Raw genomic sequence first — 22178 nt, forward strand, 5'->3', positions numbered from 1 at the left:
CTTCTGGTGGCTACCTTGGCTTGTGGCTATAGCATTCTAATCTCTCAGATGTGTGGTCAAATCTCCCTGTTTTCCTCTTATAAGGATACATGTGACTGCATTCCGTCCCACCAGAAATCCAGGAGGACCACTTCATCTCAAGATTTTTAATTTGCAGATATGCAAAGAACATGTTCCCATATCGGTAACATTTCAGGTTCCAGAGGTTAAACACCATTAGAACTTTAGAAACCATTGTTCAGTCTTACTGCATTTATTTACTGTAAAAATATATTTATGCAGAAAAATATAGAAATATACTGACACATTAACAGAAATTGTCACTAAACAATAGATTAGAAGTTTCTTTTATGTTAACATTTCCCCAAATTTTCCACAATACATATATTTTACTTCTTAAAACTTGGAGGTGGAGAAGGAAAAGAAGGAAAACACTCTAAAAGAGTTACTTGTGGGGACAGGGGACAACTTGACTTTGTTTTTGGCAGGACTAGATTTTTTCATTAAATGAACTGGCAGCAATAAGCAATATGAAAGGCAATTAATAAACAATTCCACGTACTAGCATTTAAAGAATACCTAGGGGCCGGGCGTGGTGGCTCATGCTTGTAATTCCAGCACTTTGGGAGGCTAAGAGGGTGGATCGCTTGACCTCACGAGTTCAAGACCAGCCTGGGCAACCTGGTGAAACCTGGTCTCTACAAAAAACACAAAAATTAGCTGGGCACAGTGGCATATGCCTGTGGTCCCAGCTACCTGGGAGGCTGAGATGGGAGGATCACTAGAGCCTGGGAGGACGACAGGGAGATTGAAGAGAGCCAAGATCACTTCACTGCACTCTAGCCTGGGCAACAGAGCAAGACCCTGTTTCAAAAAAAACAAAAAACACCTAGGAATAAATTTAATGAAGGAAGTGGAAGACTTGCACACTAAAAACTATAAAACATTACTGAAAAAAGTTTAAGGCCAGGAGTGGTGGCTCACACCTGTAAGCCCAACACTTTGGGAGGCCAAGGCGGGTGGATTACCTGAGGTCAGGAGTTCGAGACCAGCCTGGCCAACATGGTGAAACCCCATCTCTACTAAAAATACAGAAACTAGCTGGGCGTGGTGGTGTGCACCTGTAATCCCAGCTACTCGGGAGGCTGAGGCAGGAGAATCACTTGAACCCGGGAGGCAGAGGGTGCAGTAAGCCAAGATCGCACCACTGCACTCCAGCCTAGGTGACAGAGCAAGACTCTGTCTCAAAAAAAAAAAAAAAAAGTTTAAAAAGACGTAATTAAATAGAAAGCTATCCCATGTTCATACATTGGAAGACTTAAAACCGGCCAGGCATGGTGGCTCATGCCCATAATCCCAACATTTTAGGAGGCCAAGGTGGGCAGATCACTTGAGGTCAGGAGTTCGAGACCAGCCTGGCCAACATGGTGAAACCCTTTCTCTACTAAAAATACAAAAATTAGACTGGCATGGTGGCACCTGCCTGTAATCCCAGCTACTTGGGAGGCTGAGGCAGGAGAATCACTTGAACCCAGGAGGTAGAGGTTGCAGTGAGCTGAAATCACGCCACTGCACTCCAGCCTGGGGACAGAGTGACACTGTCTAAAAAAAGAAAAAGGAACACTTAATATTGTTATAAGACAGCAATAATTCCCAAAGCCGTCTACGGGGTCAATGTTATGTCTATCAAAATTCCATCACTGTTTTTGTTTTTCACTTGATTACTTTTTTTTGTTTTGCAGAAATGGAAAAAATTACCTAGGATTTTTACGGAAGCCTCAAATTCACGTGAAATTACTAGGGACCCTGAATGGCCAAAACAATCTTGGAAAAAAAAAAAAAAAAAGAACCAAGTTAAAGGACACACACTGCCTAATTTGGGGACTTCACTAAAAAGCTACAGTAATCAAAATGGTATGGCACTAGCACAATGATAAACATACAGACAATGGAATAGAACAGACAGTCTAGAAATAAACCCATACATCTATGCTCAGTTGATTTTCTAGTAGGGTACCAAGTCTATTCAGTGGGAAAAGAATTCAATAAATGGTGCTAGGACAACTATACATCCACATACAAAAGAATGAAAGTGAGCCCCTATTCATATGATATATAAAAATTAACACAGGCCAGGCACAGTGATTCACACCTATAATCCCAGCACTTTGGGAGACCTAGGCAGGAGTATCACTTGCATCCAGCAGTTTGAGACTAGCCTGGGTGACACAGTAAGACTCCATCTCTACAAAAAATAAAAAATAAAAATTACCTGGGTGTGGCAATATATGCCTGTAGTCCCAGCTACTCAGGAGGCTGAGACAGGGGGATTGCTTGAGGCTGGGAGGTCGAGGCTGCAGTGAGCTGTGACAGCGCCACTGCACTCAGCCTGGGTGACGGAGTGAGACCTTGTCTCAAAAAAAAAAAAAAAAAAAAAAAGAAAGGAAAAAATTAACTCATATGGATCTGTGAGCTTCTTTAAAGATAACTCTTAAAAGAAAACACGGGAAAATCTTCATGACCTTAGATTTGTCAACGGATTCTTCTTGACATCAAAAATTGACATCAAAAGCATAAGAAACAAGAAAATAGAGTGATGTTAGCAAGGTGGCCAACTACAAGTTCCTAGCACTGTCCCCCACCCCAAAACAAACAAACAAAACAATAAATAACAACTACATCTTGATGAAAACAACTAAAGGAAAGTACCAGAATGCAGCAAAGGAGTAGAAGCAACTCTATATAGAGAGCACAAAAACACAGTATGGCCACGTAGAGAAGGGAAGAAAAGACCTTGTCTCCACCACTACTTCCCCTGACAGGGTCAGCTTGAAACCAGGAGGGACTTCTCTCTTCCAAGAAAAGGTAAACAACAGAACCCCAACAACCCTCACCACCACCGTGAACACCCACAGTCTTCACCACTGTGGACTTCTGCAGACCTCATAGGTACTGAGCCCAGCTAAGGGAATTGTTCAGAGTCCATACGGCTGTGTTCACCCCAAGGAAGAATCCTACACCTCCCTCATCTTCTGTAGCCCAGCCTGCTACTGTGCTACACCATCTTGAAAGCAGAGCCTCTCTGGGAGTGCATCCTGCTCTGTAGGCAAATAGCTACTGTACCCTTCCATCCCTGAGGTTTTGTTGTCACTGTACCATGCCTGTCTGGTGACCTGCCATCCTCAAGCCTACCTGCTACAATGCCCTACCCTTGGGGTCAAGCTGCTATGGAGCCACTCCATCCCCTGCATCCCAGTTGTTTCTGTGTCCTACTCCTCAGGGTCTAAGCTAATGCAGCACTTCACCTTCTGAGAAATAAGGACTTTGGCCAAGCAGAGCAGTCACACCTCTGACACCTGAGCCAAAGCAGCACCGGAGCTGACGTGGCACCCCAATTCCCAGGGAACCTGTGCACTGGTCTAGCCAAGCAGTTGATCCCCCTTGGCACCTGAAACATGCATGGTCCCACATCCCGGGGAAATAGAGCATTGGTTGAGCTGAACCACCCTGTCTTCCAAGTGGAACGGATGCAACACCCTACTTCCACAGAACTGGACTAGTCCCCAGCGTCTACACTGCTGAGGCATCCCACTTCCTCAGAGAGTAGAGTCGTCATTGTGCTACTGCTTGCCCTCCAGGGCCCAAGACACAGCTGTGCTCCACCATTACTGGGTAACTGTTGTTGCTGCACATGGCCTGACAAAACTTGGGCCTCTGCCATGTACTACCAGCCCAGGGTCCAGAGTCCCCACTGCATAGTGCCTCATGCCCCAGGGCTGAGTTTCTGGTGTGTACTCTTGACTCTGGGACTCTTACTCCCTGCGACTCAGGCCTCTGGAGCACCCCTTCTTCTCCAGAGCTATGCCAGTTCTGTGCCCTGCCCCCAGGATTAGAGTCACAGCTACATTCCTGCCCCGTGGGAACAAACTGCTGTGGTGAACCTCAGCATCACAGACCCTAATTTTGTGGCCGATCTGCATCTACTCTGACCTCATAGAGTAAATGTGTAGCCCAAGGTGCTACAGAAGTTTCAAGCTCAGCACATTGGCCCCACGGCCAATCCAAGCACGCACCCTGCAGCCCCGCACTGCTGTGACTGCCTGTGGGCCATGTCAGATCAGACACCAAGAAGGATCCCCTCAGCTAGGATCCATCCCGTTGCTGGGAAAACAAGAACTAGAGGATCCCAAAAGTCCTTGCAACTGAGGATCCTAACAACTCATGCTGCCAGTACTGCTGCCACAAGCTCTTAAAAGCTTAAGCCACTTAGGCACCCAAGGTCATCAATGACATTGATTATAGTTAAAGAAGCTGCACAGAAACTACACCAGTGTGCCCACTCAGAACAAGAGTCACCATAACCTGCCCAACTGGTACATACAGGTGAAAGCCTTTCCCTATGAAAACCACTATGTAAAGTTTGGAAGAGGTGATTGTTCCATGAGATGTACAGATATAAATGCTGGACAGGACACACAAAATAGGAAAAAGCAAGGAAATGTGACGCCACAAAAGAAACACAGTAATTCTCCAGTAACTGACCCCAAAGAAATGAAAAGTTATAAACTGCCTAAAAAGGAATTCAAATAATGATCTTAAGGAAACTCAGTGAGACACAAGAGAATACAGATAGATAATTCAACAAAACCAGGACAACGATTAGTTATCTGAATGAGAAGCTCAACAATCATTTAAAAAGAACCAATCAAAAATCTTGGAGCTGAAGAATCCAATGAATGAATTAAAAAAAAAAAATAGAGCTGCAATAGCAGATTAGAAAAGTAGAAAAAAGAATTGTGACTTAAAAACAAGTGTTTGAAATTAACCAGTCAGGAGGAAAAAGGAAAAAGAATGAAAAAGAGTAAAGAAAGCCTATGGGACTTATAGGACACTATCTGGCAAACAAATTTTCACATTATGAAAGCTACAGAAGGAGAAGGGACAGTAAAAGGGACAGAAAGCTTATTTAATAAAAATAATCCACGTGTAATCCCAGCACTCTGGAAAGCCAAAATGAGAGGGCTGCTTGAGGCCAGGAGTTCAGGACAAGCCTGGGCAACATAGTGAGATCCTATCTCTACCAAAAAAACAAACAAAAAAATGTGTTTTAGTCAGGCATGGTGCAGCAATCTCTAAATACCAGCTATTTTTGAGAGGCTGAGGAGGGGAAGATCACTTGACCCCAAGAGTTCAAGATTACAGTGAGCTATGTCCATGCCACTGCACTCCAGCTTGGGCAACAGAGCAAGACACTGTCTCTAAAAAAATTTTTTTTAATAAATGAAAATTGCTGAAAATTTCCCAAGTCTTGGTTGAGATACTGATATCCACATCCAGGAAGCTCAAAACTCCCCAAACAGATTCAACCCAAAGACATCTTTACCAAGATGCATAATCACCAAACTGTCAAAAGTAAAAGGCAAGGAGAGAATTCTAAAAACATCCAGAGAAAACTGACATGTCACATACAAGGGAATCTCCATTAGATCATTAATTGACTTCTCAACAGAAATCTTACAGGCCAAGAGAAAATGGGATGATACATTTAGACAGCTGAAAGAAAACAACTGCAGCCAAAAATACTATACCCAACAAAGCTATTCTTCAGAAATTAAGGTTACATAAAGACCTTCCCAGATAAGCAAAAGCTGAGGGAATTCATCACCACTAGACCAGTCTTACAAGAAATGCTTAAGAGGGCCACAACTGAAAGCAAAGGGACAATAATTACTATCATGAAAGTATGTGAAAGTATATAATTCACCACTAGAAGTAACTTCAAAATCAAACTCAAAATACCCCAGTGCTGTAATGGTGCTATATAAATCTTTCAATCTTCTAGTATAAACATAAAAAGCCAAAATGGTCAAAAACAACAGCTATAATTCAAAGTTAAGGAACACACGAAAGGTAAAAAAGTAAATTAAGGCAAGAAAAATATAAATTAAGGATAGGGAAAATGTCTAGAGTACTTTTATGTGAGTAAAGTTGTTATCAGCTTGAAATAGTCTAATAGTCTGTTTTAACTGAAAGATTCTTAATGTTAGCCCAATGGTAACCACACAAAAAATACAGTAAATATGCAAATTAGAGAGAGAAAAATGAAATAAAGCTAGGTAAACAAGAGGAAGAAAGGAACAAAGGATCTACAAAATAAACAGAAAACAATTAACAAAATGGCAGAAGAAAATCCCTTTTCTAGGATGAATGTAAATGGATTAAATGCCCTAAAAAAGATATATAATGGTTGAACTGACAAAAAAAAAAAAAAAAGATCCAACTACATGCTGCCTACAAGGAACTCACTTTAGCTTTAAGGATGCACACAGGCTGAAAGTAAATGAATGAAAAACATATTCCATGAAAATGGTAACCAAAAAAGAGCAGAGGTGGGTATACGTATATCAGATAAAACAGATGTCAAGTCAAAAACTTTCAGAAAAGACAAATTCTGAAAGTGTGTTAGGCATATTCCCTCCAGCTGTGTTTCCTTGGAAGAGTTTAAGAAATATTGGTATTAATTCTGTTTTGAAAGTTGGTAGAATTCAGCTGTGAAGCCATCTAGTTCTGGGCTTTTTATTCCCTTGGGATACTTTAAGTTTATATTCCAGTCTCTTTGTTTGTTATTGACCTGTGCAGGCTTTGTACTTCTTCCTGATTTAATCTTGGTTGGTTATTTTTTTAAGGAATTTATTCACTTACTCTAGGTTATCCAGTTTGTTGGCATATAATTGTTCATAGTAGTTGCTTATTATTCTTTTTATTTCTGTGGTGTCTGTTGTAATGTCTCTACTTTTATTGGTTAGCCTGTCAGTATTTAATGATAAAAAAGTCAATTCATCAAGAGGACATAATAATTATAAATATATATGTTCCCAACATTGGAGCAACTAAATATATAAAACAAATATTAATAGACAGGAAGGGATGAAACAGCAATACAATAATAGTAGGGTACGTCAATACCTCACTTTCAACACATATCAACCAGAGAAAGCATTAATAAAGAAATACTGAATGTGAACTATACTTTAGACCAAATGGACTTAATAAACATCTACAGAATATTCCATCCAACAACAGCAAAATACACATTCTTCTCTAGTGCACATAAAACATTCTCCAGGATGGACCACATGTTAGGCTGCAAAACAAGTCCTAACAAATTTAATAATATTAAAGTCACATCAAGTGTCATTTTGACCACAATAGTATAAAACTAGAAATCAACAACAGGAGGAATTTTGGAAAATTCAAAAATATGTGAAAATTAAACAGGATGCTCCTGGGCAACCAACGGGTCAAAGAAGAAATCAAAAAGGAAATTTAAAAATATTCTGAAACAAATGACAATGGAAATAAGATATACCAATACTTACATGATGCAGCAAAAGTGGGTCTAAGAGGGAAGTTTATAGCAATAAATAACTACATTAAAAAAAGAAATATTTCAAATAAATAACTAACATTATGCATCAAGGAAATAAAAAAAGAACAAAGTAAACCCAAAATTAGCACAAAGAAGGAAAGAATACAGAAATAAATCAAATAGAAAAAACATAGGGGAAAAAAATCAATCAAACTGAGTTGGTTTTTTGAAAATCTAAATGAAATTGACAAATGCTTAGCTACGCTCAGCAAAAAAGATAGAATACTTAAATAAAATCAGAAATAAAAGTAGAGACATTACAACAGACACCACAGAAATAAAAAGAATAATAAGCAACTACTATGAACAATTATATGCCAACAAACTGGATAACCTAGAGTAAGTGAATAAATTCCTTAAAAAAATAACCAACCAAGATTAAATCAGGAAGAAGTACAAAGCCTGCACAGGTCAATAACAAACAAAGAGACTGGAATATAAACTTAAAGTATCCCAAGGGAATAAAAAGCCCAGAACTAGATGGCTTCACAGCTGAATTCTACCAACTTTCAAAACAGAATTAATACCAATATTTCTTAAACTCTTCCAAGGAAACACAGCTAGAGGGAATATGCCTAACACACTTTCAGAAGTCAGCATCAGCTCATGCCTAATCCAGACAAAGACACCGCAAAAAAAAAAAAAGAAAGAAAGAAAAAAGAAAACTGCAAGCCAATATCTCTCGTGAAAATTGATGTAAAAAACCTCAATACCATATTAGTAAACCAAATTCAAATAGCCAAGATAGAAGAACCACCTATGTGTCCATCAAGAGATGGCTGTTTGTGTTGCTATAAAGAAATACATGAGGCCTAGAGCTGAGCAGACCTAATAGATAGCTACAGAACTCTCCACCCCAAATCAACAGAATATACATTCTTCTCAGCACCACATCACACTTATTCTAAAATTGACCACATAATTGGAAGCAAAACACTTCTCAGCAAATACAAAAGGACAGAAATCACAACAAACTGTCTCTCAGACCACAGTACAATCAAATTAGAACTCAGGATTAAGAAACTCACTCAAAACTGCACAACTACATGGAAACTGAACAATCTGCTCCTGAATGACTACTGGGTAAATAACGAAATGAAGGCAGAAATGAAGATGTTCTTTGAACATTCCATGCTCATGGACAGGAAGAATCAATATTGTGAAAATGGCCATACTGTCCAAGGTAATTTATAGATTCAGTGTCATCCCCATCAACCTACCAATGACTTTTCCACAGAATTCAAAAAAACTGTTTTAAAGTTCATACAAAACCAAAAAAGAGCCCACACTGCCAAGACAATCCTAAGCAAAAAGAACAAAGCTGGAGGCATCACACTACCTGACTTCAAACTATACTACAAGGCTACAGTAACCAAAACAGCATGGTACTGGTACCAAAACAGAGATACAGACCAATGGAACAGAACAGAGGCCTCAGAAATAACACCACACATCTACAACCATCTGATCTTTGACAAACCTGAGAAAAACAAGAAATGGGGAAAGGATTCCCTATTTAATAAATGGTGCTGGGAAAACTGGCTAGCCACATGTAGAAAACGGAAACTGCATCCCTTCCTTACACCTTATACAAAAATTAATTCAAGATGGATTAAAGACTGAAATGTTAGACCTAAAACCATAAAATCCCTGGAAGAAAACCTAGGCAATACCATTCAGGACATAGGCATGGGCAAAGACTTCATGACTAAAACACCAAAAGCAATAGCAACAAAAGCCAAAACTGACAAATGGGATCTAATTAAACTGAAGAGTTTCTGCACAGCAAAAGAAACTACCATCAGAGTGAACAGGCAACCTACAGAATGGGAGAAAATTTTTGCAATCTACCCATCTGACAAAGTGCTAATATCCAGAATCTACAAAGAACTTAAACAAATTTACAAGAAAAAAATCAAACAACCCCATCGAAAAGTGGGTGAAGGATATGAACAGACACTTCTCAAAAGAAGACTTTTTTGCAGCCAACAGACATATGAAAAAATGCTCATCATTACTGGTCATGAGAGAAATGCAAATCAAAAACACAATGAGATACCATCTCATGCCAGTTAGAATGGTGATCATTAAAAAGTCAGGAAACAACAGGTGCTGGAGAGGATGTGGAGAAATAGGAACACTTTTACACTGTTGGTCGGACTGTAAACTAGTTCAACCATTGTGGAAGACAGTGTGGCGATTCCTCAGGGATCTAGAACTAGAAATACCATTTAACCCTGCGATCCCATTACTGGGTATATACCTATTATAAATCATGCTGCTATAAAGACACATACACACGTATGTTTATTGTGGCACTAATCACAATAGCAAAGACTTGGAACCAACCCAAATATCCAACAATGATAGACTGGATTAAGAAAATGTGGCACATATACACCAGGGAATACTATGCAGCCATAAAATGATAGACTGGATTAAGAAAATGTGGCACATATACACCAGGGAATACTATGCAGCCATAAAAAAGGATGAGTTCATGTCCTTTGTAGGGCCATGGATGAAGCTAGAAACCATCATCCTGAGCAAACTATCACAAGGACAGAAAACCAAACACTACATGTTCTCACTCATAAGTGGAAGCTGAACAATGAGAACACTTGGACACAGGGTGGGGAACCTCACAGACCAGGGCCTGTCGTGGGGTGAGAGGGAGGGGGAAGGGACAGCATTAAGAGAAATACCTAATGTAAATGACGAGTTAATGGGTGAAGCACACCAACATGACACATGTATACATATGTAACAAACCTGCATTTTGTGCGCATGTACCCTAGAACTTAAAGTATAATAATAATAATAATAAAGATGTTCTTTGAAACCAATGAGAACAAAGCTACAACGTACCAGAATCTCTGGGGCACATTTAAAGTGGTGTGTAGAGGGAAATTTATAGCACTAAATGCCCACAAGAGAAAGCAGGAAAGACCTAAAATCAACACCCTAAGATCACAATTAAAAGAATTAGAGAAGCAAGAGCAAACACATTCAAAAGCTAGCAGAAGGCAAGAAATAATTAAGATCAATGCAGAACTGAAGGAGATAGAGACACAAAAAACCGTTCAAAAAATCAATGAATCCAGGAGCTGCTTTTTTGAAAAGATAACAAAATAGATAGATGGCTAGCAAGACTAATAAAGAAGAAAAGAGAGAAGAATCAAATAGACGCAATAAAAAATGATAAAGGGGATACCAACACCGATCCCACAGAAATACAAATTACCATCAGAGAATACTATAAACACCTCTACTCAAATAAACTAGAAAATCTAGAAGAAATGGATAAATTCCTGGACACACACACCCTCCCAAGACTAAACCACGAAGAAGTTGAATCTCTGAATAGACCAATAACAGGCTCTGAAATTGAGGCAATAATTAATAGCTTACCAACCAAAAAAAGTCCAGGACCAGATGGATTCGCAGCCAAATTCTACAGGAGGTACAAAGAGGAGCTATTACCATTCCTTCTGAAACTATTCTAATCAACAGAAAAAGAGGGAATCCTCCCTAACTCATTTTATGAGGCCAGCATCATCCTGATACCAAAGCCTGGCAACAACAAATAAAGAGAATTTTAGGCCAATATCCCTGATGAACATGGATGGAAAAATCCTCAATAAAATACTGGCAAACCAAATCCAGCAGCACATCAAAAAGTTTATCCACCACGATCAAGTTGGCTTCATCCTTGGGATGCAAGGCTGGTTCAACATACGCAAATCAATAAACGTAATCCAAACAGAACCAACGAAAAAACCCCATGATTATCTCAATAGATGCAGAAAAGGCCTTCAAAAAAATTCAACAGCCTTTCATGCTAAAAACTCTCAATAAACTAGGTATTGCTGAAACGTATCTCAAAATAATAAGAGCTATTTATGACAAACCGACAGCCAGTATCATACTGAATGGGCAAAAACTGGACGCATTCCCTTTGAAAACCGGCACAAGACAAGGATGCCCTCTCTCACCACTCCTATTCAACATAGTATTGGAAGCTCTGGCCAGGGCAAAAAAGAAAGAGAAAGAAATAAAGCGTATTCAAATAGGAAGAGAGGAATTCAAATTGTCTCTGTTTTCAGATGACATGATTGTATATTTAGAAAACCCCATCGTCTCAGCCTAAAATCTCCTTAAACTGATAAGCAACTTCAGCAAATTTTCAGGATACAAAATCAATGTGCAAAAATCACAAGCATTCCTGTACACCAAGAACAGACAGACAGCCAAATCATGAGTGAACTCCCATTCACCATTGCTTCAAAGAGAATAAAATACCTAGGAATCCAACTTACAAGGGATGTGAAGGACCTCTCCAAGGAGAACTACAAACCACTGCTCAACAAAATAAAAGAGGACACAAACAAATGAAAGAACATTCTTTGCTCATGGGTAGGAAGAATCAATATCGTGAAAATGGCCATACTGCCCAAGGTAATTTATAGAGTCAATGACATCCCCATCAAGCTACCAATGACTTTCTTCACAGAATTGGAAAAAACTACTTTAAAGTTTATATGGAAACAAAAAAGAGCCTGCAGAGCCAAGAAAACCCTAAGCAAAAAGAACAAAGCTGGAGGCATCACACTACCTGACTTCAAACTATACTACAAGGCTACAGTAACCAAAATAGCATGGTACTGGTACCAAAACAGAGATGTAGACCAATGGAACAGAACAGAGACCTTAGAGATAACACTACACAGCTACAACCATCTGATCTTTGACAAACCTGAGAAAAACAAGCAATGGAGAAAGGATTCCCTATTTAATAAACGGTGCTGGGAAAACTGACTAGCCATATATAGAAAGCTGAAACTGGATCCCTTCCTTACACCTTATACAAAAATTAATTCAAGATGGATTAAAGACTGAAATGTTAGACCTAAAACCATAAAATCCCTGGAAGAAAACCTAGGCAATACCATTCAGGACATAGGCATGGGCAAAGACTTCATGACTAAAACACCAAAAGCAATGGCAACAAAAGCCAAAATTGACAAATGGGATCTAATTAAACTCAAGAGCTTCTGCACAGCAAAAGAAACTACCATCAGAGTGAACAGGCAACCTACAGAATGGGAGAAAATTTTTGCAATCTACCCATCTGACAAAGTGCTAATATCCAGAATCTACAAAGAACTTAAACAAATTTACAAGAAAAAATCAAACAACTCCATCAAAAAGTGGGCAAAGGATATGAACAGACACTTCTCAAAAGAAGACATTAATGCAGCCAACAGACATATGAAAAAATGTTCATTATCACTGGTCATGAGAGAAATGCAAATCAAAACCACAATGAGATACCATCTCACGCCAGTCAGAAGGGCGATCATTAAAAAGTCAAGAAACAACAGATGCTGGAGAGGATGTGGAGAAATAGGAACACTGTTGGTGGGAGTGTAAATTAGTTCAACCATTGTGGAAGACAGTGGTGATTCCTCAAGGATCTAGAACTAGAAATACCATTTGACCCAGTGATCCCATTACTGGGTATATACCCAAAGGATTATAAATCATGCTGCTGTGAAGACACATGCACACGTATGTTTACTGCGGCACTATTCATAATAGCAAAGACTTGGAACCAACCAAAATGTCCATCAATAATAGACTGGATAAAATGTGGCACATATACACAATGGAATATTATGCAGCCATAAAAAAGGATGAGTTCATGTCCTTTACAGGGACACGGATGAAGCTGTAAATCATCATTCTCAGCAAACCATCACAACAACAGAAAACCAAACACCGCATGTTCTCACTCATAAGTGGAAGTTGAATAATGAGAACACATGGACACAGAGAGGGGAACATCAAACACGGGGGCTTGTTAGGGGCTGGGGGGCTGGGAGAGAGATAGTGTTAGGAGAAATACCTAATGTAAATGACGAGTTGATAGGTAGAGCAAACCAACACAGCACATGTATTGTTACCTATGTAACAAACCTGCACGTTGTACACATGTACCCTAGAACTTAAAGTATAATAATAATGATTTTTAAAAAAGAAATACATGAGGCTTGGTAATTTATAAAGAAAAGTGGCTTAATTGGCTCACAGTTCTGCAGGAGGTACAAGAGTGGCACCAAAATCTGCCCAGCTTCTAGTGAGAGCCTCAGGAAACTTACAATAATGGCAGAAGGCAAAAAGGGAGGACATCACATGGTGAGACTGGGAACAAGAGAACGAGGAGGGAAAGGAACCAGACTTTCAAACAACCAGATCTTGTGTGAACTCAGTGAACAAGAACTCACTTATCACAAGAGGATGGTAATAAATAATTCATGAGGGATCCGCCCCCATGATCCAATCACCTCCCACCAGTCCCTACCTCCAACATTGGGAATCACATTTCAACATGAGCTGGAGGGGACAAACACCCAAACCATATCAACAGATGAATGGATAAAGAAACTGTGATATATACAGGTTGAGCATCCCTAATCCAAAAATCTGAAATTCTAAATCTTCTAAAATACTAAACTTTTGGAGTACCAACATGATCAAAAGAAATGCTCATTGGAACATTTTGGTCTTCAGGTTTTTGAATTTGGGATGCTCAACCAAGTAAGTATATAATACAAATATTCCAAAATCCAAAAATATCTGAAATCCACAACACTTCTGGTCCCAACCACTTCAAATAAGAGATAGTCACCTTGTATATACAATGGAATACTATTTAGCCTTATAAAGGGAGATCTTGCCATTTGCTACAACATGGATGAATCTAGAGGACATTATGCTGAATGAAATAAATCAGACACAGAAAGAAAATTACTGCATGATCTCACTTATACATGGGATCTCGGGGAAAAAAAAGTCAAATATACAAGGACAGAGAATACAACAGCAATTACCAGTGGGCAGGGTCGGGGGAGGAAATGTGAAATATAGGTCAGTGGATACAAAGAAGCACACATGTAGGATGAACAAGTCTAAAGATCTAATGTATAACACAAGGACTATAGCTAATTATAGTGTAATGTATTCAGGATTTTTGTTAAATGGGTAGACTGTGGCTGCTCCTGCTGCACACACACAAAATAAGAAACTATGTGAGATGATGAATATGAAGCAGTATAATGTTCTCAGTAGTCTATGAAAAATTGAAGATATAATTGCTAGTACAACCAGTAAAAATAATAATTCAAGGAGGTATAGCTAATAAGCCAACAAGTAAATTAAAATGGAATTCCTACAAATACTCTCTTGGATTCAACAGAAGGCAAAAAAAAAGGACTACAGGAAACAATAAATAATAAAATCATAGACCTAAATGCAACCATATCAATAATTATGTTATTTTAATACAACTTATATATACTCATATATTTTATCACCCCAAGTTACAAATTAATTGGACCAAGCCCTCCAATTAAAAGATAAGAGATTGCAACAGCCCCCCATAGTACTAGGATTACAGACATGAGCCACTGCACCTGGCCTCTTTCTATTATTTATTTATTTTTTAAGTGAACTGTAAAACAGCCTCAGTCAGATCCTTCAGGAAATATTCCAGAAGAAGGCACTGTTATTATAGGAGATGAAAGCTCCATGTGCATTATTGCCCCTAAGACCTTCAAGTGGGACAAGATGTGGAGGTGGAAGATGATGATATTGATGTTCCTGACCCTGTGTAGGCCGAGGCTAATGTGTGTGTTTATGTCTTCATTTTTAACAAAAAAAGTTTAAAAAGTAAAAAACAAATCTCAAAAACAGAAAAACACTTATAGAATAAGAATACAAAGAAAATATTTTTGTACAACTGTATAATGTGTTTGTGTTTAAGCTAAGTGTTACTACGAAAGCTTCAAAAAGTTTTTAAAAATTTAAAGTTTATCAAGTAAAAATATTACAGTTAGAAGGAATAAGATCTAGTATTTGGTAGCATAGTAGTAAAATATAGTTAACAATAATTTATTGTACATTTCAAAATAACTAAAAGAGTAGAATTAGAATGTTCCTAATACAAAGAAATGATAAATGCTTGAAGTGATGGATATCCCAATTACCTTGATGTCGTTACACACTGCATGCCTGGTTCAAAATATCACATGTACCCCATAAATATGTACTGTTATGTACCCATAATACTTAAAAAATTTTAAAAATAAGTAAAGGGAAATTTTTTAAAAAAGAAAAAAGTTACAGTAAGCTAAGGTTAATTTATTATTAAAGAACAATTTTTTCTATACATTTAGTGTTGCCTCAGTGTACAGTGTTTATAAAGTCTACAGTAGTGCACAGTAATGTCCTAGGTCTTCACTTACCATTTGCTCAGTGGCTCACAGAGAGCAACTTCCAGTCCTGCCACCTTCATTCTTGCTAAGTACCCTATACAAGTGTATCATTTTTTATCTTTCAGACCATATTTTTTACCACATCTTTTCTGTTTAGGTATGTTTAGATACACAAATACCTACTACTATGTTAAAATTGCCTATAGTAGTCACTACAGTAACATGCTGTAAAGGTTTGTAGCCTAACAGAAATGGGCTATACCATATAGCCTAGGTGTGTAGTAGACTATACCATCTAGGTTTGTGTAAATATACTTGATAACATTCACACAATGATGAAATGACACATTTCTGAGAACATATCCCCATCGTTAAGCAACACATGACTATATACATAAACACAAACCATCATAATGAACCAGTGATCTATCTCACTTGACCCAGTTGTTGATAATTCATACAGTCATCTAGTATGTATTATCTACTATGTGCTAGGTGCTTGGGACACAAGAGCATTCAAAAGAGACAAAAATCTCTGTCCCTAGCATTTTATATTCGTTGAAGGGTGGGAGGAGGAGCCAATGGGAGGGGAGAACAAACATAATGATTAAGTAAATTACATAACATGTTAGAAGGTGATAAATGTTGTAAAAAAAGTAAAATAGAATGAGGTGTTGCAATTTTAAGCAGGGTAGTCCTCACTGAGAAGGAAGCATTGAGAAAATACTTTGAGCAAAGTAAATAAGGGAGTTAGCCATCTAAGAAAAATCGTTCTAGGTAGTGACAAAAGCTATTGCTAAACTAGACCATACTTGACTTGCTCAAGCATGGAGTAGAGTGAGCAAGGGAGATAATAACAAGAGATGAAATCAAAGCAAACTGGAAAGGAGAAAAGGCACATTTGGAGGGCCTTATAGGCCGTTTGGAGGAATCAATGCAAGGTTTCTGAACAAAGTAGAAACATAATTTGATTTTGGTTATAAAAGCCCAAAAAAATGTTTTATGGAAGGTGTTTCAAGGCATATACTCAAAATGAGAAAAATCTCCCCTGAATATCAAGAATATCTTATTTATAACTTATCATTAATCAAAGCTTCCTTTGTTCTATTTCTAAACTACTTCATTCAAACTTAAAGGGGTATTTTTCAAGTTAAATATCCCGAAATTTGTTAGTTCACACAAATGTACTTCATCACTTGTACTGCCTTTCCACCTTCTTCTTTTTTTTTTTTTTTGAGTCAGAGTCTCGCCTCTGTCACCCAGGCTGGAGTGCAGTGGTGCGATCTCAGCTCATTGCAACTTCTGCCTCCCAGGTTCAAGTGATTCTCCTGCCTCAGCCTCCTGAGTAGCTGGGATTATAGGTATATGCCATCACGCCCAGTTAGTTTTTGTATTTTTAGTAGAGACGGGGTTTCACCATGTTGCCCAGGCTCGTGTCGAACTCCTGAGCTCAGGCGATCTGCCTGCCTCGGCCTCCCAAAGTGCTAGGATTACAGGCATACGCCACCGTGCCCAGCCTCAACCTTCATTTTCAATCCATTATAATCTATTTTTAATCCAATTTAAATTAGAAAATGAGCTTATTTTTACATGAAGTCTTTCCTCACCTTGCTTATTATAGCCACCATTCTCTAAGTCTTTTCCTTCTTGAATTATGGGAACAGTAACTATACTTCTCTACTTCATTTTTAGGTACATGAGAAACGTATCTGTGACTTATTTAAGACTGAGTCTGGGCCAGGCACAGTGGCTCAAGCCTGTAATCCCAGCACTTTGGGAGGCCAAGGTGGGTGGATCACCTGAGGTCAGGAGTTTGAGGCCAGCCTGGCCAACATGGTGAAACCACATCTCAACTAAAAATACAAAAATTAGCTGGGCGTGGTGGCACACGCCCGAAATCCCAGATACTTAGAAGGCTGAGGCAGGAGAACTGCTTGAACCTGGGAGGCGGAGGTTGCAGTGAGCCCGAGACCACGCCATTGCACTCTGGCCTGGGTGACAAGAGCAAAACTCTGACTCAAAACAAAATAAAGACTGAGTTCGGCCAGGCACAGTGGCTCATGCCTGTAATCCCTGCCCCTTGGGAGGCTAAGGAAGGAAGATCACTTGAGGCAAAAGTTAAGACCAGCCTGGGCAACACAGCAAGACCCCATCTCTACAAAAATAAAAATACTGGCTGGGTGTGGTGCTTCACATCTGTAATCCCAGCACTTCTGGAGGCCAAAGTACAAGGATCGCTTGAGCCCAGGAATTCAAGACCAGCCGAGGCAACATACTGAGATGAGACCCTGTCTCTACAAAAATTTTAAAAAGTAGCAGGGCATGATGGCAGATGCCTGTAGTCACAACTACTCAGGAGGCTGAGGTGGAAGGATCACTTGAGCCCAAGAGATCAAGACTGCAGTGACTGCACTCTAGCCTGGGTGACAGAATAAAACCCTGTCTCAAACAAAAAAAAAATACAAATACAAAAATTAGCCAGGCATGATAGCACACACCTGTAGTCCCAACTATTAATACTTGGGAGGCTGAAGTGGGAGGATTACTTGAGCCTAAGAGGTCTAGGCTGCAGTGAGCTATGACTACACCATCGCACTAAAGCTTGAACAACAGAAAGAGAATCTGTCTCTTTAAAAAAGTAATAAATAAGACTAAGTCAGTGTCTTCAGAGAACAGATTATCTTAAATAGATGCAAAAGGCAGTTTGTATCACACAATGGGTTATTTCTCTAATCTTTCTCTTATTTTAATCTGTAATTAAGCTCAACTGATATTTTTTAAGGCAACTCAAAGCACTTTATGATAATGTATTGATTTGATCCCATAAACTTGACATTTTACTATCAGAACTACATATATAGCCTGAAATCTGGATGATGTCATAGTCATTAATGAAAATGCCAAGAGCCTATCACCGATTCATTTTCATCCAGAGAAGTCTATTCCTACGTAGCTTTCACTTTATAAATATATACTTTTCCCACAATTCTACTATAATCTAGAGGTTTTTGTTTGGTTTTGTTTTCTAAGGAGAGAAACCCACAGAGAAGGCAAATATATATTTTAAACTACATTTGAGAAAGCAGACTTTTTAAAAGAACAAAATTTGCTAGTTCTCTTCCCATTATCATTACTATTTATTTTTTCAGCTATATTCCACCCACATTTAAAGTCCCTAAAATGTTCTTAAAAAGGAATTTGGTAAGATCTAAGGATAAACATCTAGGTCTCAGTATAATTTATACCAACTTACTATGACATCTTCAGCCATTCATCACCTTCTGGTTTCCAATCTCCTTTTACCAACCTCTCAAAATTCGTTATAATGGTACCACCTGCACCTAAAAATATGAAAATAAAACAAGAATATTTGGCCAAATTTTCCTGTAAAACATATTTAAAGGGAGCCATAATTCTGTCACCTGATAATACATTCCAAGAGGATTCCCAAAATATAATTCTTGGAAAGAAGAAAAAAGTTGCCTTGTACATTTAGGGTACTAAAACAACTGCAATTCTTCCCTTTCACCAGCATGTCAAGTGTTAAAACTGGGGCCTCGGGCACAAAGATATGGTTAGAGGTTTGTTTCAGAACTGAAAAATAAAATCCTCTGCTTTATCATTTCCTTTCCTGATATGACCGGTTTCAGGTGCAGTATACTGTAAAATGAGGTTACAGAGATTTGTTCAATTCCTACATGCAAAACAAAAAGGCAAGTGATGTAAAGTTCAATTATCATGAACCCATAGTCAATCATATTTACTATTTCTAGTAATTCTGAATGAAAAAAACACAGAAAAGACAGAGCAATATTTTTTATTCACATGTACCACATAATTTCTTATGTAAACTTATTTTATTTACAGAGGCACTATACCTTAATTAACTATAAATCTTTCTGGTTCTGGGGATCTTAATCAAACCAATCATAAAAATTTTCTATCATAAGACACTCAGGCTCAAAATAATGGCTTATGACTAGTACTAGTTTTGAATTAACTTTACCAGCCAACAGAAACAAGGTTTTTACCTTCCAAAAAGTCTCTGTTATTAAAGTATGTGATCCATTAATGTAACTAGAGAATTGTTCAGTAATGGTATTAATAATACACCAACAACAGAATATTTATGAACACATATTGTCAATATTACCTCGGGCCCATCCAATAGCTATCATGACTATCCAGCCATTTTTGTAATAGCTATTAGCATGTGTGACTCCACCTACTATTTTCCAAGTTCTGGTCACTTCCTTCATTCCCGAAGCCAGTAGTTGAACAGGTAGATATGAATAGCCCTGGGAAACTAGGTCATGCGGGCAAAAAAATGTAATATACCTGAAAATGAAATGTCAACATTTTAATATATTAATGGAATCAGAAGAACAGAAATTAAAATCTAACCTAACAGCAATAACAATTTGGCAAAACACAACAAATGGAATTTTCCATATAAACATTTAACTTGATTTCAATAAAAGCATAACTTGGGTAGGGAGGCAATTTTTTAAATCACATGAAACATATGTCATCTGCCAAAAAGTCATGATCAGAGAAGAATGTAAATTGTGGACTTCTGAATACTTTATAGATATATGAAATATTTAGTGAGCTCTTAATTTGTGCCTATATTGTTCTAGAAGCTAAGTGCTGAATCCAGTAACAAAACAAATGTATAATCATTTCCAGGGGTAGGAACTCCTACACAGTGTCTCTGTCCTCTGGGAAAATGAATTAGAGAAAGGGTCCTTTGGTAACAGCAAGGGCTACATTTCAATCTCAACTAACGTATTCACCTGTGCCCCACTGTGCAGGACATAAACTACAATCTATACAAAGGTACATGACGGCTCACAAGGAGGCAGATTTGTATTAAGGAAAAACACATTTCTATACAGCTGAAAGAATATGAAGCTGTTCTTTAATTTAGTTCACTAAGCTTAAGTTTTAACCAAATTAAACTGTGATTAAAAATAATTCATCCCATCTATGGTAAATTATTTTTTTAAACTTCATTTGTTCTAAGCATCTATTCAAATACTAGCAGTAAGATCTATTGGAAAACATACTGCTTTTTTCTCTCCATTCTCCAAATACTCTGGCTGACAATTTTGTGCTTAAAGTAGAACATATCTTCTTTCTAACGGGGTAAATAAAAGACATGGCATGAAAGAATATCGTATCTCTTTTAAAAGAAGCTATTAATCTTATTGCAATTCACGATTTATAAAGTCAGAATTCTTCAATGTTCATGAAATATGAAATGTTTGCCAAAATACTGCTTCAGCAACTAAATAGATACAATAGTCTGTTTAGCCTAAAGCACCCTTTCTTCTTCATCTCCACTTACCAATTCCTTCCTATTCTTCAAGGTGCCACTCAAATATTAGCATAGTCATTGACTTTGGGATTCTTATTTTATTTTAACATCTCAGCTCAGACTACATTCTGATGGCTCTGTAAAACTAAACCAATTGGTTCCTATGCCTAAAAATAGCTCTTTATACATTATTCTTTATAATATAAAATAAAGGCTATAATGCTCATAATGAACTATAATAGTTCTTAGATGACAGAAATCATTCATCTTGTTACCCTCTCACCTAAAACTCAGCATGATGAAAAGTAGCCCTGAATTAAATCATTTATTAGCAGTCAATCTGGATTCAAAATCCAAAATACAGCAAATCAAAGCATTAGTTGATAATTAAAGAGTTTGAGAAAAAAGAATAAACTATCTGAGAGTAGTAAAAAGATTTCTGAAGACCATTTGTATGGCTTTAAAATTGTACATGTTCTATAAGATTTTTAAAAACAACTAGTATGATTTAAAATTTTTACACATTCATAGAAAATTTGAAAGTCTGTATAGTTCTCTCTTTGAATATAGAACTAATTTCTAAAAAGTTGGTTAGGTAATGGGGGAAAAGTATACACACTTAATTTTTAAATGTATTTTTATATCTATTATAGATTACATTAAGAAAGGGGGATTTGTTTTCACCTTAGCAGTAATGAGCACCCAAAAGTAAAATATTCAAAAAAACAACCAAAAGAATGTTGTAAATGACCCATTTTCATTCCTTACACTAAGCCTAACTTTAACGTGAGTTAAAAACCTATACTATTACAATAGCAATCTTGGACTTCGGTATTCAACTATGTGACATTATAGTATAAGACATAAAAAAATTTGCAATTATTGCAACTCTTCTATTTAATCAGATCTTTCTAAAGCACACCTACAATAAGCTAACATTTTAAACAAAAAAACTGTTTTCATTTGAGAGTTAAGTAGCCACAGGGCAAAAGAACAATTGTTTATTGTGCTCAGTAGACTTACAAGTAAACATATCAGACCAATGGCACACTCAACAACCATTCCTGTTCTATAACAAATTAGCCTTTAAAATTCTTTTAATAAATCCCTCAACCAACACTTATTAGGTAATAACCTTGTAACCCTTCTATAA

At 37.7% G+C, this 22178-nt stretch overlaps 1 protein-coding gene across 1 annotated transcript in view; it reads right to left on the minus strand.

The window, feature by feature from the left end:
* TMEM38B (transmembrane protein 38B) overlaps positions 1–22178 on the minus strand; it is an 84294-nt gene that overhangs the window by 34716 nt on the left and 27400 nt on the right. The window contains exons 3-4 of the mRNA XM_008963289.5: positions 19859–20043; positions 18959–19046 (exon numbers count right to left, since the gene is read on the minus strand). Coding sequence (XP_008961537.2) covers positions 18959–19046; positions 19859–20043 — 273 coding nt within the window. The remainder of the gene's footprint in view (positions 1–18958; positions 19047–19858; positions 20044–22178) is intronic.

This window comes from Pan paniscus, chromosome 11 (assembly GCF_029289425.2).
Source record: "Pan paniscus chromosome 11, NHGRI_mPanPan1-v2.0_pri, whole genome shotgun sequence".
Taxonomy (NCBI): Eukaryota; Metazoa; Chordata; class Mammalia; order Primates; family Hominidae; genus Pan; species Pan paniscus.